Here is a 25,672-nt window from a genome sequence, read left to right as displayed (position 1 = left end):
GTTATTGTACAATGCCTGGTTAATGGGTATTGGAGCTCCATCTGTGTTAATTGCCACTCAAGTCTGGATCGCAGGGCTTTGTCAATCCCCACTGCACGCCCCGCTCGGAAGCCAGTGTGCTGTGCTGAAATCATCGCAACCTGTGCTGGTGGCTGCAGCGAGCAGAGAACATTTTCTGTTCCATTACAGCCTCGCAGCTCTGCGGTGCGGAACATCTGTTTCCAAGTAGTTTCCTTTTCCCAGTCTTTTAACCCCTCTTTTGACAGTGTCTATAATGATCTTTAAAAGTAAAAGATTATGTGTGAAAGTTTTACCAATGGAGTTATATTCAGACGTACACCGATCAGCCGTAACATTAAAACCACAGATCAAGTGAATAACACGAATTATCTTGTGACAGAGATGGGGCATGTTTTGTGATTAGTCAGTGATATATTGGAAGCAGGAAAAATGGACAAGTGTCAGGAGATGAGTAACAAGCTACATGTCTGAGAGCATCTCCAAAATGGCAGGTCTTAGGGGGTGTTTATAGTATACAGTGGTTTAGTACCTACCAAAAGTAAGGTCCAAAGAAGGATAACTGATTAATCGGTAACAGGGTCATTACCACTCATGTGGTCCGGCCCCACAGAAAAACTACCATATCTAGTGTTTAGCGGGTTTGCCAACAGTCTCCGAACCCAAACGCTCTGTATTTGAGTACCGGTGGCTGCAGAAGTTGGATGAAGCCCCAGCCTTTGGCTGTATCCATGTTTTCTATGAGGGCTGCATTGAACTTCTGCAGCCATCTGTAATTAAATGCATCGTGTTCAGGTTTGGAGATCAATTTGACTGGCACACTAAACACTAACCACAGCAAAAATTTTAAAAAATTAACGTTGGCTATAGGTGTCTATAGCGAAAAAACACAGTACATCACTGCATGCTTTATAGCTGCGGACTGGACTGAGAGACCATGCAGACCACCATCTACCAGTCAGTAAAAGTGGCCACAGTCGGCATGAGCAGTGGAAGAAGGTGGCCAGTAATCACTGGGCGTCTCCAGAAGTCGATGGGTCGGAGCTGTTTTGATAGCATAGTGGAACCTATTGTTTATTACGTCAATCCCTGTTCTCTTGCACTGAATCCCCGCTGTAGCAGTCTTCGTCCCCCTACTTTATTCTGCAGTCTTCTGCCCTCTTCTCCCCACCACTGGTGTTGCCCATTATTCTGATTACACTGAGTTAATATTGTGTTTCACTCCTGCTGTGCTAATGGCACAAGTCCTCCAGCTGCCCAAACAGAGAAAAAAAAACCCGGTCATTGTCCTTAAGTGGTTTCACATTCTTTTATCCGGTTTGGGAATCGGGGGCCCTCGTACGAGTGGCAGTAAAGCCGTCCCTGTTGCCCAGGAGACCAGTAAATGTTGCTATGGTGATTCATCTGCGGCGCTGCTTCTCGCTACGAGGGAGAGATTATGGGATGCATGTGCTGCGTGAGTCATATGATTGTTTTCAGATCAAATGATCGAATGATCTAAGAAACTGGCGTGCAAGCATCACATCTGTGCGAGTCACGTGCACGCTCGCTGCTCCGAGATAATGAAGCAACAGACAAATCTGAGATCCTGAGATGCCAGTCAATGACTTAGACGTGCCGAGGAGTTTGTGATCTCTTCTCTGCCTTCTCTCCAGCAAAACCGTTTCCTCCTTTGTGCTTATCTCCCTTAATACAGCCCTTATAGGCACCTTCTTTGTACCCATTGACTTGTTCAGGGGGATTTCTAAAACTTTGCACATACTAGCTGTGAGTGAGTGCTGGTAGACAGTAATATTAGAGTATAGACTTCTTAGAGGAGGATAAAGAGGAAGTTTATTTCTTTTAATGTGGATGTTTTAAATTTCTGGTACCATAAGGTTAGGAGGAGTAACGCAAATGATTCTGTTTTACAGCAGCGGCGTTACACATCAGGCTATTGGCTAATGGTAGTACAAATTATACCGCAATGTACCTATAGTGTATACTATGCCCAGTTTGCTGTATGACAGTATATGTTTTGTGTCCAGCAGATAGAATTTACTAGAATCTGAGCATTTTTTTGGGGAGCAGATGGTAGTTTTTTGGGCTTTGCAAAATTTTACAGTTGCACAAAAATGATCAAGTGCCTTGATAATTTTTGCTAATTTTTTTGTGCAATTTTTACCTAAAACAGCTTGGCTAAAATAATTTAATACTGCACAAAAATTAAAAAAATTGTACATTAGCCGAAAAAAAGTAAGTTATGTGAAACCAGGCCCCTTCCTGGCACAAAAACAAGAGAAATAAACTATATAAATCTAGCTAATTTGTGTTGATAAATGTTGCACAAAAATATATACAGTGTGTGCGAAAACTCACTATTAGCTCATAAAACGAGCGCAAACAAGTTGATAGAATTGGCCCTATGGTGGTGCACCACGGCATGCCATACCTGTATGCCCATGTCTTAATGTATATCAGCAGTGCATACCTGATGTAAATGGGGCTTTGGGATCTCTTGTGGTGGAAGCTGTCCTGCCTACTAGTAACGTGTTTCTGTTAACTGGAGTATTCCCTCTTTGATAAAGGAATACGACCGTATTTTCTCAATGTTAACTGAATGCCGCACTGGTTTATAGTGCACGTTTTAATCCTTGCTCCTTCACCTTCCAGGTGATCTGAAGACCAGTAATGGAATCCTGACTGACACATCACATCATTCAGTAAAGACAGCGGCGAGTGACGATACGTGTCATACAGAGAAACTCATTTCCTGTGATGCAGCAAATCAGAAACCCGAGCCGACAATAGATGGAAACCTACAAGGCCAGTGTGTGGGCTTAAAACGGAAAAAACCTTGTGAGCCCTTTGTCAGTGACCATGACCAACATTCATCCTGTGAAGAAGTAACAGCAGAAGATGCAAGGGCGAAAAGGAAAAAGACTGGTGAGTAGTTAGAAGTTATTCTAGTAATAATCTTCATGTGCAAATGCAGAAGTGGCGGCAGTGATATTTTGTAACCTATATGTGTTACTTAACGGACATGGGGATACTACTTCTCCATCTTCTTACCATGATCTATAATAGAACGTTATGGCTCCTTTTTATTTTTTTGTTAATGGACCCCAGAAAATGAATACTCAAACACATATGATGCATGCCTGTTTTGGGACCAACATAGCCTTCCCAAAATAGTCACTGTGTTGTTAACACTAAAAAAATATTTTTTTTTTCCTTTTTTTTTTTTTTAGATGACTGGCCAGAGAGGGAAGTGCCAGAACTTTCTAAAAAATCCCTTGAAGAGTCCCACTGCAATGAGGTGACCAACCTGAAAGTGTGTATTGAACTCACTGGACTGCACCCCAAAAAACAAAGGCACTTGCAGCACTTAAGGGAGCTGGGACAGCTCGGCAGAAAGGAGGCTCCCGATTGTCGGGAGATCACAGACGGCGAAAACAAGCACAGAAGCGTGGAGGAAAAGCCATTCAAATCTAAATCTGAAATCAAAAGCTCCAGTGACTTGGAGGATCTTAATGGAGGTACGGAGCTGTCTGCACGGAGGGCAGGGTATTCTGATATTTATTTATGCCTTTAGAAGGGACGGGATTGCTGTTTAATTATTAATGCGGTGGGAATTGCAGGGTTAAGCAGACTCCTTCTGTAAGAATCCATATTCATTTCTGTGCTCCAGCTGTGCGGCATTTAACGTCTTCAATTCTCTCCCCCGCCCTTCCTTTTTCTCGCTTTTCCTATCTTCAGACATCCCTGTGTCTACGCACACGAAAGGCTTTACACTTGGCTGCCCAAGTAGCAAACGGCAGAGTCAGACAAACCTTTCCCCAGCCCCTAGGTTAGCAGCCAAGCAGCAGAAGATTAGAGAGGGCCGCAAGGCTTATGTGCCATGTACAGATGAAGAGGGGAGTCTCCAAGTCGCGTCATTGCCTGAGGATTACACAGAGTACGAGAAGCCCTCTGGAAAACGGCAATTCAAGACAAAGCACATGACTCCGCTGGAGAGAAAGAGAAAAAGGCTTCTAGCAGGGGATGACAGCATGGATAATGGAAGTGCTGATGAAAAGGTACTTTGCTTGTTATGCTTTAAACTGTATTGGCAGCCTGTATATAGGCAGGTTTATATGAATATGGATATCCGACAATCTGTAAGGCTGTGTTCTCATGTTGCGGGTGAGAACTACACGTGACATCATGGAAGTCAATAGGGTTTTTCAGCGTAACCTTAGCTGCAGACAGTATAATCGTCATCCTCATTGACAAATACAATTCTTGTAGCTAACGTTGAAAACTAAGCCTGTGGTTTATGGATACATGACCGCCGCAATGTGACCCAGCTTGTCTTTTAACACAAATGAAGACTTGTGAAACCCACTCGCAGTATTTACAGGAAGTTGGTCGTGACTAATGGAATGACTTGCAGAAATCAGGGTGTTACTTAAACTTGCAGTGTGAAAAGAAAGAACTACAAGTTCCAGCATGGCCTACATCTAGCTTAACTGTAACTCATTCTGATGTACCGGCTGAGAATCAAGTATTTATTCTTTTACCGTAATAGTAATTTGCTCTGGATTAACACTGTACAGGTTTTAGGCGATTGCACAGCATACTTCAGTTGCGCTTTGGGTCAGTATACTGGTCTTGGTCTGCTGGTGTGTATGCTTCTGCTGTACTTTGGTTAGTATATGTTCTTAGACTAATGGTTTGTATACTTGTGCTGTAGGTTGGTCAGTATACTGGTCTTAGGCTGCTGGTCTGTATACTTATGCTGTACATTTGTCAGTATACTGGTGTTGGGCTGTACGTTGGTCAGTATACTGGTGTTGGGCTGCTGGTCTGTATACTTATGCTGTACGTTGGTCAGTATACTGGTGTTGTGCTGTACGTTGGTCAGTATACTGGTGTTGGGCTGCTGGTCTGTATACTTGTGCTGTACATTGGTCAGTATACTGCTGTTGGGTTGCTGGTCTGTATCCTTGTGCTGTACGTTGGTCAGTATACTGGTGTTGGGCTGCTGGCCTGTATACTTGTGCTGTACATTGGTCAGTGTACTGGTGTTGGGCTGCTGGTCTGTATACTTGTGCTGTACATTGGTCAGTATACTGCTGTTGGGCTGCTGGTCTGTATCCTTGTGCTGTAGGTTGGTCAGTGTACTGGTGTTGGGCTGCTGGTCTGTATACTTGTGCTGTACGTTGGTCAGTATACTGGTGTTGGGCTGCTGGTCTGTATACTTGTGCTGTACGTTGGTCAGTATACTGGTGTTGGGCTGCTGGCCTGTATACTTGTGCTGTACATTGGTCAGTGTACTGGTGTTGGGCTGCTGGTCTGTATACTTGTGCTGTACGTTGGTCAGTATACTGGTGTTGGGCTGCTGGTCTGTATACTTATGCTGTACGTTGGTCAGTAGACTGGTATAAGGTGTCATCACCATAGGCTAGATATTTTGTGAATGACGTTATAATTCTTTAATCATTCGGATGCATCCTCCTATACGGACGCATTGGGTAATTTGCACTGTATTTGTATTTTCTTCCCTCTTTAATTGCCTGACTGGAGGCTACGCCCGGAGAATTATTCCTGAAAGGTCCGCAACATATTATTTTTTGCGACAGGCAGCATTTCACAAGTGAAAGGATTAATAGCTGGTTCTGTGCTAACTACATTGCAGTGCAACAGAAAGGTCACCCGCTTATAGATTTCTAATATTTCCTGCTTCTCCATAGACATCTTGAAGTCATTCATTGTGTTCCATTATATTATGTCTGCTGGGCTTGTGCATTCATTTTCTGTTCCCATTTGTTGCGTTCCTTTGTACTTTATTATATGTGTTGATTAGATGTGTTTTTGTGGGTTTTTGCCTTCCTTCAGTCCTGGTCTTTATACAGATCCCTCTTTCCCCTTTATTAAGTGTGCGGCCTTTGACTTCACACAATCGTGTAGCAGTAAATTCCCTATGATGGGGTGATCGCTATGAAGAGTAGATAATTCTCATCTAGCGCACTAGTTCATGACAAAAGCCTGAAGCAAGATTTAGGACTTTAAGGTTCACCGCCTTATTCTGGAGCTTCCTCTGACGCCATAAACTTTGTGTTTCTTTACAGGTCAGCCTAAAGGGGTATAGGAAACAGAATGAGTTTTCTCCAGATAGCTCCCCATTGAAAGTGCCAGATCAGATGACTCTATTGCACACGCCATCCCAGATGTCACCGCTGCTCAACCACATACAAGAGATGACACCGAGTCGCCCGATGCCACCCGAAGCCCGGCGTCTGATTGTTAACAAGAATGCTGGAGAGACTCTCTTGCAAAGAGCAGCACGGCTGGGATATGAAGTAAGTGCTTGTTGTAGTAGCGACAGATTTTATCAATCCTGTATGCCTTTATGACACCCGGCCCACTCATGCACCATATGCCATGCATCATCCAAAGTTTTCTTCTTCCTACTAGTGTATAATGCCAGTATGTGCTTTTTTTCTTTCTTTTTTTTTTTTTAAGTAACGTAATGCTGTTTTTTTTCACGTACTGAATCTATTAGTCATGGTTCACTGTCATCTGCCAACATTACCCAGCCATAGCAATTTTATAGTAGTAGCTTCAATTAGGAACATTCTTAAAGGGGTACTCCAGCAAACTTTTTTTTTTTTTTCTTTCAGCTCAGCTGGGGCAGAAAGTGCCATAGATTTGTAATTTACTTCTTTTAAAAAAAATCTCCAGTCTTCCAGTATTTATCAGCTGCTGTATGTCCTGCGGGAAGTCATGTATTCTTTCTAGTCTGACACAGTGCTCTTTGCTGCCACCTCTGTCTGAGACAGGAACTTTCCAGAGCAGCAGCAAATCTGCATAGAAAACCTCTCCTGCTCTCCAGACTGGAAGGAATACAACACTTCTTTCAGGGCATACAGCAGCTGATAAGTACTGGAAGACTCGAGATTTTTTAATAGAAGTAAATTACAAAACTCTGGCACCAGTTGATTTGAAAGAATTATTATTATTTTTTTTTTTGCTGGCGTATTGCTTTAAAGGGAGTCTGCCATGCTTTCTGAACCAAAAGTCATAGCGGCAGTCCCCGGTGGCTTCCGTCTGCCCTGCCAGCCATATTTATAGATTAATAGATATCTCCCTATATCCAAACAGGGAAAGATCTATCCATCTTGGCTGGTGGGGTGGGGAGAAATTCCCAGGGACTACCATAGAAATCGTGGTCCAAGCAGCATGAAAGTGATGACACTATACCTAAAAATGGTGGAGTACCTACTACGTACTGGTTTTTGGATGCAATCTTGGAAGCAAACTCTTTTCTATCTCCTTATCCTTTTTATTCTCTCCCATGGAATGGTCGGCGGGCAGATCCTACCAGGCAAAGCCTGAATATAATAGGGGCAGACATGGTGAAAGAATGGTCGGGGGGCAGATCCTACCAGGCAAAGCCTGAATATAATAGGGGCAGACCTGGTGATAGGATGGTCGGGGGGCAGATCCTACCAGGCAAAGCCTGAATATATTAGGGGCAGACCTGGTGATAGGATGGTCGGGGGCAGATCCTACCAGGCAAAGCCTGAATATAATAGGGGCAGACATGGTGAAAGAATGGTCGGGGGGCAGATTCTGCCAGGCAAAGCCTGAATATAATAGGGGCAGACCTGGTGATAGGATAGTCGGGGGCAGATCCTACCAGGCAAAGCCTGAATATAATAGGGGCAGACCTGGTGATAGGATGGGCGGGGGCAGATCCTACCAGGCAAAGCCTGAATATAATAGGGGCAGTCATGGTGATAGGATGGTTGGGGGGGCAGATCCTACCAGGCAAAGCCTGAATATAATAGGGGCAGACCTGGTGATAGGATGGGCGGGGGCAGATCCTACCAGGCAAAGCCTGAATATAATAGGGGCAGTCATGGTGATAGGATGGTTGGGGGGGCAGATCCTACCAGGCAAAGCCTGAATATATTAGGGGCAGACCTGGTGATAGGATAGTCGGGGGCAGATCCTACCAGGCAAAGCCTGAATATATTAGGGGCAGACCTGGTGATAGGATAGTCGGGGGCAGATCCTACCAGGCAAAGCCTGAATATAATAGGGGCAGACCTGGTGATAGGATGGTCGGGGGGCAGATCCTACCAGGCAAAGCCTGAATATAATAGGGGCAGACCTGGTGATAGGATGGTCGGGGGCAGATCCTACCAGGCAAAGCCTGAATATAATAGGGGCAGACCTGGTGATAGGATGGTCGGGGGGCAGATCCTACCAGGCAAAGCCTGAATATAATAGGGGCAGACCTGGTGATAGGATGGTCGGGGGCAGATCCTACCAGGCAAAGCCTGAATATAATCGGGGCAGACCTGGTGATAGGATAGTCGGGGGGCTCTTGTCGCACATAAATCATTTCAAGATGAGTGACAAGCGTATAGCCAGGAATATCAGACAGTGTTTCTTACACGTAAGTCACGGTGATGTGTAGGGTCTTTTTTTACATTTGTTGCTATAACCGATTCTGCACTTTCCCATCCTGAAACCTAATTGTGAAACCCTTTAGTGGTTTTCGTTTTCAGAGAAATGTGTCAGTTGTCTACATTTTCTTCATTACCAAGAATACTCAAAGGGGGGTGCTTTCCAGACAGCGCTGACACTGTCACCATCCTGCTTTATTCACGTTCTCTTCTTCTCAGGTTAGAAGAAAGTAAAACTAGGTTCACATCCTCACCCCACTATTTTCTTTCTGAAATGCCGGCTTCAGATATTTCCATTGTGTATATTCAAGCCTTGCCAATGCCGCCGCGTCTGCTGAAACCTAGCATATTCTCTATAGAGAATAGAATAAACGGGGGCACACGTTTTCCTCATGTGGATTGTGCCCAGAGTTATGTCAGATTAGGCTGGATTCCAGTTATACTTGAGATGCTGATGTATACGTGAGCTAATACAAGGGTAGGGAACCTTGGCTCTCCAGCTGTTGCAAAACTACAAATCCCATCATGCCTGGAGAGCCAAAGCTTTTTTGCAACAGCTGGAGAGCCAAGGTTCCCTAGCCCTTAGCTAATACCTTGCCTTGTTGTCTTATGCCACTATTGTTGCTGGGGTATCTTACATAGTTCCTTGATAGAGATGAGCGAATCGGGTTCGAGTCAATCCGAACCCGAACTTTCAGCATTTGATTAGCGGTGGCTGCTGAACTTGGATAAAGCTCTAAGGTTGTCTGGAAAACATGGATACAGCCAATGACTATATCCATGTTTTCCACATAGCCTTAGGGCTTTATCCAACTTCAGCAGCCACCGCTAATCAAATGCCAAAAGTTCGGGTTCGGATCGACTGGAGCATGCTCCAGGTTCCATCATCTCTATTCCTTGACCCTACATGAAGTAGTTGCCAAGTCTTGATACAGAACTTTCCAATCTATTTGTGTTTTATGTTGGTCAAGAAACACTATGGATATTTATTTATTTATTATTATTATTATTATTATTATTATTATCTTTTTATTTATTTTTTTCTTTCCAATATATGTATGTAAACTATTATGTCACGGTCAGTGGTGCTCTTCTCTCGGGTGCGTCTGCGTTTCCAGCCAGACTGTAACATTATATAGTAGCTGATGCCTTTGAGAACAGGTTGTAGAGTCACTGAAGCATGCTTCCTTGGCCTCCTGCGTGTCAGAAAACCGATCTCTGGGCTGGTAGCACGCAGTTGCCCGTACCTGATCCTGACACGTGACACGGGGATATCTTTCCCTCTGTTGGACGAGCATCTCATTCGCTTGCCGCTTCTCGCTTCAGTCTAATATGTACAGCCCCGACTAAACTCAAAAGGCTTCATGCTGTATCCTAGCGACCGTCTCCTCGGGTCAGGCGCGCCCAGAGCACAGATTAGCGTGCTCTCTCCCTGCTCGGTTTGAATCAGAATGAATAAAACGCTCTTGAGCTATTCTCTCCCCCTCCCTCTGCCTGCTGACTAATAACAAGCTTGAACGCCAGGCAGTGAATCAACATGCGCGGCGTCTCTGAGCAGTCTCCTTAACCTTTATAGATCGGCAGAGCAGGTTTCCTGGATCCTACGTCTTCTGAGAAATGGCAATATGCTTTACGTGCAGCTCGGATGCCGCTTTGCCTTGCATGCAAATCATTCAGCTGCTGCTTATGTTCCCTTTCCCCTCTCTTGCTCTCTACTCAGTTGCTCAGAATTTTTTTTTTTTTTAATTGGCTAAAAACAGACGGATGTACAAGAAAATGCATGGGAGATCACTGTCTTATCTTGTGTGTGTATATAGACAATATAGAGTTCTAATGCCTGCTGGAAGAGTAGTTTTGTAGTTCCTGAACGGATGGGAAATGGGCATGTATACAGTTGTACGCACAGGGAATTACTTAGACAGCCCAATACTCCCATAGGGTAGCTTCACTTGGACTGTATCGCAGCGGATTTGATGGTGCAGATTTGATCTAAATAACTGAACACATCATGAAATCTGCTGCGGTTCCTGGACATGTGAACAAACCCCAAGGCTACATTCACACTACAGGATCTGCTGCAGATTTTATGCGGTTTTCATTCATTTAGTTACATTGATATTTGCAGTTACATGATATACTTTGCATGCGATTGTACCCTAAAGGCTTCATACCCAACTGGAGCATAATATGGACTCTCATCCATGCAGCAGAATTTTAAGAGGTCTCTGCCCGCCCCCCCCTACATCTATAGAATGCATTTTGACGCATTGTACTAAAGGCTTAGAAACACATGGTCACATTTTTTTCCAGATACAGAACCACTCTTGTCCACAGTTTGTGTGTGGTTTTGCAGTTCCGTTGAAATGAATAGAGCTGAATTGCAATACCACACACAACCTGGGGACAGGGGTCAAGCTGTTTTTGCAAGAAAGTAGCTGTGTTTTTTCTAATCCCCTTTGAGGCTATATTAGACTACCTGATCCACAAGTGCCTGTCTCATTACAGAGCGTACGATGATTTTTAAGCATGTCCGAAATGACCGATCAGGCGATGAACAAGCGTTTGCTCATTCATCGATTGATCACTGGCATTATTACATGAAGCCTTCAGCTCAGTGTTCGTTAAAAGGAAATCAGGTTTAAAGGGAACCTGTCACATTAAACATGCAGTCTGCAGGTAGCATGTTATATAGCAGAATGTCTGCAGAATGGGCTTTATCTTCAATGTGACAGGTTCCCTTTAAGCTGGCCATATATATCAGATAGCTGTTGGCCAAATACTCATTCTGCTAGCGTGCATGAGTTAATGGGGAGAGGGGAGAAAGCAGCTGCCGTACACATCTGGCATTGACTTCTCTCCCCAGGAATAGAAGCACAGGACAGGTAAAAAAAACGTCTGCCTGATCCATCATCTGTCAGTCGGAAGGCCACCATGCACATGGTCCAGCCAAAATCAGTGGGCCTGACCAACAATACTGTGCCCGATCTGCTTTAGTGTTCAGCTAGCTAAGCTGGTTCTTGTTTTGATGGCCAGAATTCCCTTAACTTTCCTTTTTTTGCATTTTTCCTCAACTTTCAATTATCTGCGGACATTAAGGATTATTGCATTGATTAAACTTGACATCATGCTGTAACCTTTCATATCGATACAAATTGCCATAATTTGCAGTCATTCAGGTCCTACCCAGTGCTTATAGCTTTGCATTAATTATGACTATATTAGCATTGTGTGAACTTAAGACAATGTCAACCGAATATTAAATGACTTCAGGTAGCCGGCGTTAGAAGATGGGAATAATGTCTGCCGTACATTCATGCAGCTCAGCTCCCGTTTTCTCTCTAGTTTTGGAGCTGAATTGTCGGCTGCAGGTTTTTTTTTATTTTTTTATATGTGTATGTTAAAGGAAGGCCGCACTTTGCAATCCATTTAATCATAGCGACCATCTCCAATTTCTTTTCCTGCAGGAAGTGGTTCTTTATTGCCTGGAAAGCAAATCCTGTGATGTTAACCACCGAGACAATGCAGGCTATTGTGCACTACATGAGGCTTGTGCAAGAGGCTGGCTGACTATTGTTCGGCATCTTCTGGAGCACGGGGCGGATGTCAATTGCAGCGCACAGGATGGTACAAGGTGGGTAGCTGTTGGCAAAGATTGCAGAGGGAGGAATTATTTCTACATTCTCGGATCCTTTAATGTATCAATTACTGTAATGTGGCCATAGTAAAAGCGCCGTAAATCTGAGCAGGCGAAACGCCGAATGTGTTTGATATCACGGCTCGGCCCCGTTCGCTTTAATAAAGCTGAGCTGAGGCACTAGACACACAGACTGGAATGGTGCGGTTTCTACAAAGATGCATGTCTGGTTTTTCTCCTCTTAACTCCTTGAATGCATCATTTATATGGCATATCTTGCTAAAGGAGAAAGCAGCTACAATTCCGATATGAGAGGTTCTGATCTTTTCTCTTTTCCCAGGCCTATCCATGATGCTGTGGAGAACGATCACTTAGAAATTGTGCGTTTATTACTGTCCTATGGAGCCGACCCCACGTTAGCGACATACTCTGGGAGAACTATTGCCAAAATGACACATAGCGAGTTGATGGAAACCTTCCTGACTGGTAAGTCTCATTCTGTAATGTGATACTAGTTTGGCCATAGTGTTCAATATGTTATCTTCACTTTAGGTATCTATCTAACTAGAGATGAGCAAACTTCAAGCACATTAGTGTTTGTCCGAAACTGAACTCTCAGCATTTGATTACCGATGGCTGAAGAAGTTGGATGCAACCCTTACGAGTGCATGAAAATATGGATACAGCCTATGGCTGTAGGCATGTTTTTCAGGCAACCTTTGGGAAGCATCCAACAATTTCAACCATCAAATGTGGAGATTCAGAGTCGGACGAACACGAGTGTGCTTAAAGCTTGCCCATCTCTTGTCTAATTCCTCTCCCTTGTGTTGCACGTGTCTCCCATGTATTGATATTCACCATATTGTATGCCTGCTTGCAGGTGTGAATCATGGTAAATCGATGCAAAAGGAGACCACATCCCCCCTGCTCCTTGCCGCACCCCCCTGCTGACCCAACAGATAAGCAGAGCATAGATTGGCATAAAGTTACAAACTTGCATGAACCAGCCAGTTTGTGCAAAAATGTGCGACTTTTTGCCTAACTACTCCAGGCGCAGCTTTACTTAATCCCCCATTGTGCCTTTGGTATGATCCATGTCCAGATTTAGATAATTGTGTATAGTGCAATCACAAAATAGCAGAATAATGTATCCTGTATGTGAGGGTGTGTAATGGGTATGATGCAGCTTAGAACTGCAGATTGTTATTGTCTACATCTTTTTATTTCATTAACTCTTCATGAAAGAACATGCACAGTCTTCTTATCAAGGACATTTTACCATTATAAGACAGCAGGGTACAGTTACTGGCAGCCTCGCTACGCAGATGTGATAGCTGTTTCCTTCCCCCTCCTCCTGCTGTACCAAAGACAGCTAAATTAGGCAGCGCAAGTATGATCTTTGCTGTCACGTAATGAGAAATCCCAGCGACTGGATTGAAACCTGGTTTAACCCACAGGTTTAATAGCTCCCGTAGCTGCCGTAGGATGTCTACGCTGCCCCTGCTGTCAGGCTTGCGTCTGTTTAGACGGAATCGCTTTTAGATGCTGCTTTCTGAGATCCTTATTTAAAAAAGCGAGTGCTTTATATAGTCAAAACACATTTACAATCAGATTAATATACAGATTAAACGTATCTAGGGGAAATAACAGTAATCTATAACAAATAAGATGAATTAGCTGCACAAATGTTTGGTGGAGATCTGTCCCAATGAGACAAACTGTATAGTAGAAATCCACTCGTAAGTCACTGCATTTTGATTACCGGTGGCTAAAGAAGTTGGATGGCTGCCTGGAAAACATGGATACAGCCATAGTCTGTATCTATAGTTTCCCAGACTCCCTAGGGCTGCATCCAACTTCTTTAGCCCAGGGCGGGACTTCAGGATTTGGACAGACATCAGCATGCTCGAGTTATGTTCAGCTTGAGTTACATTTATCTCTGGTTATCGCCTGTTCCATTTGTTTTGGTGGTGCATCTGTAGGGAATGGGAGCAAAATGATGTATACTGCAAACAGAGAAGAGGAAGGTTTATCTGCCCTTGACCTCCTAACGTCCTCTTACACACAAAGATTTCTCTGCCACAGGCAGCCGCAAATGAGCTGCAAGCGGCTGGGCTGCACGAACAATCCTTGTATCATTCATGCAGCCATGGAAACTGACGGCACAGGTGTGTGTGCATATATAGATAGATAGATATAGAGATATATATCTGTTCTGTCAGTTTCCAGATCACACAGCAGTACATACTTACCTAGTGCGATGCTGCTGCCGGCATCATCTTCTCTGGCTCTCCTGTCAAGCTGCTGTGTCTTCAGGCTCAGTCTCCTCTGGCTGTCAATCAATTTAGAGAAGGCGGTATGAAGATAGAGAGGCTGGACCGGAGAGCCAGAGAAGAGGATGCTGGATCACAAGAAATGCACTAGGTAAGTATGCACTGCTGTGTGACCTGGAAACTGACAGCACGGAAATATACCTATCTGTGTTGTCAGTTTGCCGCCTGTTCTAAACACACGATCAGCTGAGGTTTGGGCATTTTCCCAGTCCTCAGCTGGTCACTGTCACGTTTACACAGGCTGATTATAGGCTGAAGGAGCATTTTTTGCAACACTTCTGCCAGATCGGCTTTTTAAACACTATAGGTGGTGCTGGCAAATTTAAAAAAGAAAGTGTTTTGTATAAATAAGGGTTAAAAAAAATTATAGCAAATATTTAATAGAAACCTAATGTTATAACTCCTTTATAACCTGTATGATCATATAATGTCATATGTAAGCCAGTTCAATGCATATCTAACTTCTTTCCCCCTCCCCCCTTTCTCTAGAATACTTAACAGATTTACAAGGTCGGAGTGGAGACGACCCTGGACTCTCCTGGGATTTCTATGGCAGTTCTGTCTGTGGTGAGAATCATTATTATGTCTTGTTAATTAGAAGAAACAAAAAAAAAAAGTCCTTACAAGCAGATTATAAGCTCCGTTGCTGGAAATAGGTTGTGACTGATGGCAAGATGTGTCTGCCTCGTGATGGGTGGCTTAACAGGTGCTGGAACTTGTACAATATACAGTTATTTCCTAGTGTCACATTAATTACAGGAAGCCAAGGAGGCAAATTGTAGATCATAGGAATGGGAACACATGAAAGCTGAAGCATGAGGCCTGTGTACATGTAGTAATTATCGCAGAATGGAAAATGAATCAATCACCCATAAATATGGGAATAATCTAAAAATGTGTGGATGATAGTATATTGGACAGTGTAAACAGAACAATATCTGCATTTGGCAAATCGCCCACTGCTCCTTAGTCACATTGTCATCTATTCATATACATATCCCTATATCTTAGTCATGTCATTTAAACTTGACAAGCTGGAAGTCCATCAGTCATCACAGGGACCCGGAGCGTCTGTATATCTGATGATTTAGAGTAATTTACAGTCATTTATAATAGCCTTCTGATTTAACCCATTAGGAGAAGAGTATTCATGGGGTAGTTAATCTTGTTCTTATCGGTCTCCCTTCAGATTCAAAGGATGAGAGCGGATTTGATGTGTTGGCAAATCCACCGGGTCCAGATGACGACGATGAAGAAGAAGATGGTTGTGTGGATGCCTTTGAGTTTGAGTTCTCAGAAAGCCCCCTCCTACCTTGCTACAACATCCAGGTGTCTCTCACACAGGGGTAAGTGATCATGACAAGGTGGAATAATCTTATTTTTAGATTACAGAACAAAATGCCCTTATTTCTGCTCTTTAGCCTAAGTATATTTCATGCTTGAGAAAGCTTCAAGTAGTTGTTGTTAAAACAACCTTTAGATATATCCATGGTCAATGTCTAAGTTATTTGGGGCACACTCCTTTAAAATTGGAAGGTTTTTTTTTACCTTTAAAGAGAATTAACAAGGGAATTGCTTACTCTTCTGGAATGCAGCCGGGCCCCGTAACTGTCCGTCTGTGTCAGGATTCTGCAGTGTGTGCAGAAGTCTACTGGACCCCCCCCCCCCATACACATGCTGTCATTTATAGGCAGGCAGTAAAAGTGAGCATAGCTAAGTTATTGTATCTCTGATACTTCCCAGTCAGCAGGGAATAAAAAGGAGGCGAGTATACTTTAAAGGGAACCTGTTATCACTTTCTCATGCTGTCTGAACCATGAGTCATTGGTGCTGTCCCTGGTGGTCTGTCCCGCTGGCTGGTAGCGCAAGGAGAAGTCACTGGGGACCACCCTGACAGCATAAAAGTGATGACAGGTTTCCCTTTAAGTGCAAAATCCTCTGCATAAATATCCATGTTGGGTGCACAAGGATTGTTGAAAACTCTACTAAAAGATTTTACAGGGAGTCTGAAAGCTGACAGTCCTGTGTAGAGGTCAGGAGGGAAAGTGTAGGGGTCCTACTAGACAAAGCGATTTTTAACGATAAGCGATAAGTAATAAACTATCTCAAACGAGATTGTTTATCATTAACCTGAAATCATTCACCATATTACACAGAACAATAGTCGTTTGTTATGATTGTTACTACGATCGTTTACTCCATCTGATCCCAGCAAAAGAATGAACAATATGAAATTACACTGAACGATTAGTGAACGAATGTGGTATTACAGTAAACGATTAGCAAACAATTAACAATGATTTTTAGGGTCAGATCTAAATCAGTGACACACAAACGATTTTTCGATGGTTGCCTGCAGTTACACAGGACGATTATCATTTAAATTCGAACGATATAATGATTTTTCAAATGATAATCATGCATTGTAATAGGGCCCTTACTGTGCCTTCTGCATGACCAATAAAAATGTGTCCAGAAGACGAGCTCTCCCCCAATGAGGAGAGTTATAACTGCATGGAGGAGCTGAAGCTCTCTGTACACACAGCGGTGGGCTCCTAAGGCAAAGAACCGCCTCCTGGACACTTACACAAAACCCACATGAAAAAATGAAAAGATTTCTACTAGTAATAATATATACATCCATTTATACACAGGGGGCAGCACAGTTACTAAATATTTTATTTTTTATTCTATTCTAGGCCCAGGAACTGGTTGCTTCTGTCAGATGTCACCAAGCAGCAAAAGATCTCCTCCCAGTCTTTTAGCAGCGAGCATCCTCACCTTGAAATAGTCAGTATTACAGAAGCTGAATTCTACAAGCAAGTCTCACTAAGCCAGCTCTCTTCTGCACCAGAAGCCCTTGAACACTTCAGCCCAGACAGCAAAGAAATGCTCGAGCTTGTGGAATTTACAAGTGAACTGCAAACATTATTTGGATCCTCCATCGAGTGGTTGGATCCTGAAGGAGACACTTCTTATGCCAGTTGTTAAAAAAAAAAAAAAAAAAAAAAAAAAGCCAAGTCCTTACCCAATTCTGTACAATAATTTCTATTTTGTGAATATGTGATATAGAGAGAACACTATTCTATAAATACCGATGTAAAAAATATAATATCTATAAATACATATAAATATATATATATATATCTCCATATATGAGGGGTTTTTTTTCCTTTTGTTTTCTCCCCCTCAGAAATCCTAAATAGATTTATAAGGTTCCGAAAAGTTCAGTGCACATTTTGCTTTGGGAGATATAATAATTTCTTTGTTCATTGTAACACTTTATTTTATTATATATATTTTTTGTAATTAAGACTGACTTTTTTGCAAAGCACTGAAGGCACGAGAAATACTTTATAAGTTTAACAAGTTGTGGACAGAAAAGAAGTGGCACTTCATGACCTTTTTATGTTTACAGAAATTACCAGTTTTTTTGGTAACTGTTGGATATGATCCAAATTTTTGTAATATAAATTTAAAATTCTGCACATATAAATAACTATCCATAGAAAATCGTTTGGAGTTTTGTAATCTAATTTAAAATCTTTTTGACATTTTTAGTTTTCACACCTCGGTCGAGTGTGCGCATAGGCGTGTGTGTGTATATATATGTGCATTTATATATATAGATGTGTGTGTGCACATGCCTGTATACATATATAAATATATACATACATTCAGACGTTTTATGCTCTAATTTAAAGACAAAGACTTTGAGCTATTTTTTTCGCTTGTAAAATATTAAAGCTGTAAAATAAGGTGTTGCAGTCCAGATGAGTTGTATATAAAAATCAGATTTCCTGAGATGTGTGTGCAATGTTTTCAGATCTGTGTTTAAACTTTGTAAGTAAACCACCTGCCTTTGTATTTATATTTTACAAGATTTTTTCTTAAAAAGGCAATAAAAACTGTTCAGTAAATGGATATTGTGAACTCGTGTTTCTCACTTTCTTTTAAGGAAGTTGAAGCTGACTGAATACTTCAGGAGGAATCGGTCAGATCTAGAGATGAGTGCAACTCGAGCTTACTTGAGTCTGATTTTTTGGCATTTGAATACGAGTGGCTGAAGAAGTTGGATGCAGCCCTAGTGGTCCTTTTAAACACAACGATTTCTTGGCTGTGGGGGCAGATGATTTGCTGTGCCTTTAGACTGCACAAGAAATCTAGCAGAAGGGCCACATGAATGATCCTTGTATCGCTGGAAACTGATAGCCGGATATGTGTGTATGTGTTCTGTGTGTATCAGCAGTCTATACTTACCAGCCACGCTGCTTGTGATCCGGTATCTAGCTCTCTGTTTCTTGAACACCAGGTGTATCTTCAGGCCCCGCCTCCTGTAGCTGTCAAACATTTCAGAGGAGGCAGCATCCTGAATATAAAGCCAGTGGCCAGAGGGCCGAAGAACCAGATGCCGAATCACAAGCAGCAAGGATGGTACTGAAGAATAGACTACTGCATGTTATCTGGAAACTGACAGCACAGATATATACATATCCCAGAACACTATATATATATATATATATATATATATATATATATATATATATATATACATATCTGTGTTGTCAGTTTCTCTTCATCATTCTCTGCCGCACAATCCCTATTTACACAGGGAGATGTGCAGCCAACAAAGAAGCGATCAGCTGATAATCGTGCAGTGTAAAAGCCATAGGCTGTATCCATGTTTTCCCACACTCCCTAGGGCTATGCTCCCACACCGTCATAATGACGGCCATTTTAAGTGGACAGACACCTTTTAACGGAAAATCACAGCAGTTGTTTCGAAAGCTACAGACGTTCTTTACTGTTAAATGACGGCAATTCACTAAAAAGGTCCGTCATCATGACTGTGTGTAAATGTAGTCGGGCTGCATCTAACTTCATTTACAGGTATTTAAATGTTGAACGATCAGACTCGAGCATGCTCTAGTTGCCCTGACAAGGGCTCATAGGCAGAATTAAGCCCCTTTCTGTTGCGTTAACTTTGGTCGACAATATTTTTGAATATTTGTCTACTAATAGCCATAACTTTTTTTTTTTTTTCACTCAGTGCCAAATGGGGACTTCATTTGTGGGGGCAACTAGCACTTTGTAATGGCATCCATCATATAGCGGAGGCATTTATCAATCTGTGTCTTGGCATAGATCAACAAAAAGACATGGTGTAAAGTGAAACTGGCTCAGTTGCCCCTAGCAACCAGAGTCCACTTTTCATTCCTCATAGACTCTTTGGAAAATGAAAGCTGGAATCTGGTTGCTAGGGGCAACTGAGCCAGTTTCGCTTTACACCATGTTTGACAACTTACACCATATAACTTTATTACATTAAAATCGATAAAGTCCAGAAATCTAGGTACAAGATGTGTGGTTTCAAGGTAACATGCAACACAGCCAGTTGTGGGTGCAGGTATACTAAAAATGTTGCTTGATAACCGATAAGAAAACTCAACATAAGTATGTGTGGCAGTCTACCACTGTCACAATGTCTCGACGCATTTCCCAGGCTCAAACTGACTATTGTGAATGTACACATCGTTTGCAGACTCTCTTGCTCTGTTCTTTCCATACCCATATAAGTAGATTTTTTTCCACAATCAACATTGAATATGTATCCAAAAGAATGATCCTACCATTGGATCCCAAACCCCCTGTTCTTACTGTACTATTGAGCAGTGGGGGTCCTATCCTGATAGATGACAACTGTAAATTGAGGGAATGCCCCTATAAATGTTAATATTCTGGTTGCCTTAAGCCACCACTAAGGGGAGCTCACTGAAGGTAATATTACTATACCATATAATTCAGTAGAAGCGGATACTGATTGTATTGTACAAATAGAATGGGAGGACAGGATTCTTGTGGTATCACCTCTGATACAGCAAGTTTCTGAAGAGTTAGAAATATCTCACTAATCAAAGGTGTCTATGTAATACCTGGCTGTCTACACGCAGCTTTAGGCAGCCATCAAATATCTGCAGTCACTTGCCATTTTCAGCAATCAAGTAACACTGACATACCTGTGTGATACATCTTGGATAGTTGCCTCATGTAAGGGCTCGTTCCCACTGAGGAAAGGTAGCGGAATTCCGCGACGGAATTATCCGCCGCGCAATGCCGTTAGCCTCCCGCTCATAATGGGAATCTATGGGAGGCGCGCGCTGCTGCCCTGTCCGCGCTGAAGAATGAACATGTTCATTCTTCAGCGCGGACAGGGCAGGAGCGCGCGCCTCCCATAGACTCCCATTATGAGCGGGAGGCTAACGGCATTCCGCGGCGGACAATTCCGTTGCGGAATTCCGCTACCTTTCCTCAGTGGGAACGAGCCCTAAACCTCTCAATAAATTGTAATGGATACATCACACACTGCAGATGTGGACTACATCTGGCAGATTCGGCTGTCTGGCCTTGGCTCAGAAGTCACAAATTCTGTGGTATAGTGAATATCAATTATACTTCATATCAAGATTACAAAATGTTTAAGCCCTGATTCACACAAAACAGATAGATAGATAGATAGATAGATAGATAGATAGATAGATAGATAGATAGGCGGAGCTTAAATCAGTTAGGATTCTGTTGCAAGTTTACTTCAGGAATAAAAGATAGAATGTTGACTGACATGAGGTGAAGTATCATCTCCCCTCTCTGTATTACACTGCCCAGCCACTGTAGAGCTTTACAGTACAAGAATAACAATATTATTCCTTTATTTATATAGCTCCAACCTATTCTGCAGCGCTGTACAGAGATTGTAGTCCCTCATATTGGCCCCTGTCCTCAATAGAGCTCACAATGCTTTGAGAGTGTGATAAAATCCATCCAGGTATTGGGGGAAATACATGTAGCTGTTATCCCAGGACTCCAATACTACAAAGCAACATGGCTAACCTTTGTGCTCCCCCCCCCCCCCCCCACAACATGGCTAACCTCTGTGCCCCCCCCCACAACATGGCTAATCTCTGTGCCCCCCCCCCCCACAACATGGCTAACATCTGTGCCCCCCACAACATGGCTAACCTCTGTGCCCCCCCCCAACTACATGGCTAACCTCTGTGCCCCCCCCCACAACATGGCTAACATCTGTGCCCCCCAACAACATGGCTAACCTCTGTACCCTCCACAACATGGCTAACCTCTGTGCCCTCCACAACATGGCTAACCTCTGTGCCCTCCACAACATGGCTAACCTCTGTGCCCTCCACAACATGGCTAACATCTGTGCCCCCCTACAACATGGCTAACCTCTGTACCCTCCACAACATGGCTAACCTCTGTGCCCTCCACAACATGGCTAACATCTGTGCCCCCCCCCACAACATGACTAATCTCTGTGCCCCCCAACAACATGGCTAACCTCTTTACCCTCCACAACATGGCTAACCTCTGTGCCCTCCACAACATGGCTAACCTCTGTGCCCCCCCCACAACATGGCTAACATCTGTGCCCCCCTACAACATGGCTAACCTCTGTACCCTCCACAACATGGCTAACCTCTGTGCCCTCCACAACATGGCTAACCTCTGTGCCCCCCCCCCACAACATGGCTAACATCTGTGCCCCCCTACAACATGGCTATCAGCTCCTGCTCTCCTCCATGCCATGCTGCCCTTACTGCTGCAGTTTCTACTGGGCTCAAATGTTAGCTCCTCCTACAGGGGTGTGGCTAAAGAAATTTAGATTCATAACCCCACCCACCTGATCACTGACTGTTCCCTCACTGGCAAGAACAGGAAACAAAAAGGGAACACAGGAAGTAAACAAACCAAAAAAACAGGCAGCATGGTCATGTGACTGAGCCTGAGAACACAATAAGCTCTCTAAATAAAAAACACAAATCCCAGACAAACCCTTTAAGTAAAGATCAGAGGTGGGTAGATACTATAAAATAACCTCAGTAATCTCAGAAACTTTGGAGCTAAGAACTAAGAAACACAAAAGGGATGTGCCATGCCCAACAAGATATGAATGCCCAAAAACCTTCACTATGTTTTCTTTAGTTTTCAAATATAGGAAACTCTGGGTGCTCAGGCATGGCAGTGATAATTGCTATACAATAAAATGAGAAGATTTGGTAACTTATCTCCAACAGATATCTATGTGCTATACATTCAAACAAAGCAAAGTAACCACGACCATGTAAACTCTAATAAGTGACATTAACAGGTTTTTCAAAGAAACATGCACATGAAACATTTCCTTTTAATCCTCTTCCCGTCATAGAAAAGAAATCTGAAAGAGCCCAGACACGCCGTTAATCCCTTCTAAAGACCGGCTTGTACAACAATGTTCTACCTTTTCCTGCCGAGAAAGGTCTACATCACATTGATTCTGCAATGTACACTGCAACCGATAAAGGGAGGACATAAAGGTACACCATGAGAGGCAGATGAAATTATCATAGAGACAAAGGGAGGACTCAAGCTGCAGCTCTACAGCTGGTTGACATTCATTTTATTTTTCAGCATTCAATACATAATTGCTTTGTAATTTAGCCGTGACGAAAAGAAAGTTATGAAGACTGGGATGTTTGTCTTATTCTACTAAAAAGTCAGCACCCCGAATAATATATCCGTTCAATATCCGGTCGTCCTTGGATCGATCTTTGAAGAGTGTGGATAGAGATGAGCGAAGCAAATCTGGCTAATCAAAATTCGCTTTGAATCGAAATGTCAATTCGCTTCATTCTGCGATTCGTTAAGGAAATTCGCAAAAAAAACTAAATGGCGGCTGCACATGCTGTCTGGAGCGTCACTGGGCAGGAGAAAGGGATTAACTATAATCCCTAGCGCCCGTCTAATTAACTGCAGGCCCCTCTGTGATATCAGCACCTTCCCATCACCCTCTATGTAAGGAGGTTCGGTAATGGAGGTGGCCAGTCGGCTATGTGTGGAGGAGAGAGCAGGATGGCAGCAGGCAGTTACAGCAGAGCAGGGAGAAACTAAGGGTAGGTTTACAATATGGAATCTGCGCAGAGAAGTTTCGGCTCGTACCCGTTCACGGCCATGCGCATATCCGCCCATGCCATAAACACCATTCTATGGCCGGGCCGATTCCGCCTTCCGACAAAAGAATAGACATGTCAGTTCTTTTGGTGGAATCCGAAACCGGCCCGGCCATAGAAAGGTGTCTATGGCACGGGCAGATATGCGTACCACCGTGAACAGGTATGAGCCACGGAATCCGCCTGAACTTTTTCAGGTGGATTCCGTAGTGGGAACCTACCTTTACAGAGTCATTAGGGACAAATAGGAGAGGAATGGTAGAAATTGGGTGATTGACAGGCTGATTGACTTTTTTTTTAAATTGTGATTTTCCAACTTTTGACCCTTTTACAACAACTTGCTTTTACAAACTCGTTCTTCTGTGATAGTCCTAGTACTGTAGCTACTATAGTTTGGGCTGTTTTAATGAAATTTGTTAAGATTCGCGAATCAAATTTGACCCAAAAATTTGCGAAGCTCGTGAAACAACCTCTAATTGTGGACGTCTAGTGAAAAATTATAATTTGGTTGTTTACTTAAAGGGGTATTCCAGAGAAAATCAATATATTAGCAATGGGAAGGGTTAAACAAGGTTAACCCTTTCCTAATATACTTACCTGTCCTTTATTGGCCCCCCAAGGAGATCTCCGGTCCGGTCATGTGAGCGTCCAGCCTGCGACTCCTGGATCCTCTCTCCTTCCGGTCCGGTGATGTCACCATACCCTCCTGCCTCCGGCTCTCCTCCTTATTAGCAGCAGAGCACTGACTGGCTTGGTAGTGAGTAGCCAATCGGGGTTTAGTGCTACCACTACCCCGATCCTCCCGGCCCCCTCCTTCATGTCGCAGGCTGGAGTCGCAGGCTGGACGCTCACATGACCGGACCGGAGATCTCCTGGGGGGGCCAATAAAGGACAGGTAAGTATATTAGGAAAGGGTTAACCTTGGTTAACCCTATCCATTGCTAATTTATTGATTCCCGCTTTAATGTTTGCAGTAAGCACCGGAAAGAAGCAAAAGGTCAGATTCTCACAGGGCAGGTTGGTGCAACATCTGAAGATATGGCCGTTGTATCAGTCTGTCAAGATGCTATGAATGTCGACATGTGCACTTACCCATAAGGTTCTGAAACTACAAAGGAGTAACTTGAAGTCCCCAATTACTAATGCCAAGATTTGTAGTGAGCCCCCCCTACCATGTGGACATATGGACATCAGAGCGGAGGCTTTCCACCACTCAGGATTAGCCGATGTACCAATACTAAGCAGTGGCTCTTGATCTAGTGGACTTGGGTTGTCAGAAAATTAATACTAGGAATATTAACCTCTACCATTGCAATTGGCAATTAATGATATCCCAGCTGTGCTTGATGGGAGACAAGACTGGAAATGCCGCAGGTAGCACATTTGGGCCAAACACTCACAGTAGCACAAACCACATGCAGTCTGGCCTTGTTGTGTTGAGAGATGGCTCTTGGAATACTTCAGAAATGGCCGTACCACAATCAAATCCATGTAACACTATTTTGTTAGTTTGCCTGGAATGAAAACTAGAGGACTATCTGGCTGCCATACATTATGCCACTGCACACCATAATCCTGGGGGTGGGGCCGGTGTGACGTTCCCTCCTGAAGGCCTCGTTATGGTGTTGCCCACGTGGTCTTCTGGCCAATCTCTGGCTATTTTTATTCTATGATATCTTATCTTTACATAGTCTTTAAAGATCGAAGTGGAATTAATTGCAGAAAAAGATAGCCTCCATTGCCATCTTGCTCTGCACCTTGATAGCCTTTGAGAGCAGCAGGATTAGGTCAATGGAACATCTGTAGCTGGACGTCTGTCTCATACGTCAATGTGATGAATGATGGCTTGTGTAGACACTGTTCAGCCTCCTAGGCTTGGTGTGTGACTGCAGTACAGAATGGCTGATTGTCCCCCATTCTTCTAATCTAATGATCCATCTATGCAGAGGTTCATCTCTGTGCACGTATTGTCTTTCATTGCTGGTCTACCAACCACATGTAACTTCAGTGCTCACATCTCGGCCTATATGTGTAGTGATCTGCCCGAATGATAAACCAAAGTCTCTCAGATCAAGGATCCTGTCACTTGCGACGATAGTGACGATAACTGGCATGTTAACGCACAGGTGAAACAGCACAATGACAATGTACTGACTTGATCTAGTTTCTGAGGTTTTATGTGGCTAAAAAAACCTTGCTGTCAATGTGTCCCTATTTCGCGGGTAGACTTGAGGAGCAAATGATCAC

At 43.3% G+C, this 25,672-nt stretch overlaps 1 protein-coding gene across 7 annotated transcripts in view; it reads left to right on the top strand.

Moving 5' to 3' along the window:
* The window catches only part of BCOR (BCL6 corepressor), a 160,223-nt gene extending 142,798 nt beyond the window's left edge, over positions 1 to 17,425 (top strand). For all 7 annotated transcript variants that reach the window (XM_069946018.1, XM_069946019.1, XM_069946023.1 and 4 more), the window contains 9 exons: positions 2,671 to 2,943; positions 3,249 to 3,536; positions 3,757 to 4,076; positions 6,111 to 6,341; positions 11,921 to 12,087; positions 12,431 to 12,576; positions 14,913 to 14,990; positions 15,613 to 15,769; positions 17,123 to 17,425. In XM_069946018.1, the coding sequence (XP_069802119.1) occupies positions 2,671 to 2,943; positions 3,249 to 3,536; positions 3,757 to 4,076; positions 6,111 to 6,341; positions 11,921 to 12,087; positions 12,431 to 12,576; positions 14,913 to 14,990; positions 15,613 to 15,769; positions 17,123 to 17,414 (1,952 nt within the window). In that variant the 3' untranslated portion in view covers positions 17,415 to 17,425. The remainder of the gene's footprint in view (positions 1 to 2,670; positions 2,944 to 3,248; positions 3,537 to 3,756; positions 4,077 to 6,110; positions 6,342 to 11,920; positions 12,088 to 12,430; positions 12,577 to 14,912; positions 14,991 to 15,612; positions 15,770 to 17,122) is intronic.
* The last annotated feature ends 8,247 nt before the right edge of the window (positions 17,426 to 25,672 follow it).

The sequence above is a fragment of the Dendropsophus ebraccatus genome, chromosome 11 (genome assembly GCF_027789765.1).
Source record: "Dendropsophus ebraccatus isolate aDenEbr1 chromosome 11, aDenEbr1.pat, whole genome shotgun sequence".
Classification (NCBI taxonomy): domain Eukaryota; kingdom Metazoa; phylum Chordata; class Amphibia; order Anura; family Hylidae; genus Dendropsophus; species Dendropsophus ebraccatus.
This window is presented reverse-complemented; position numbering and strand designations above follow the sequence as displayed.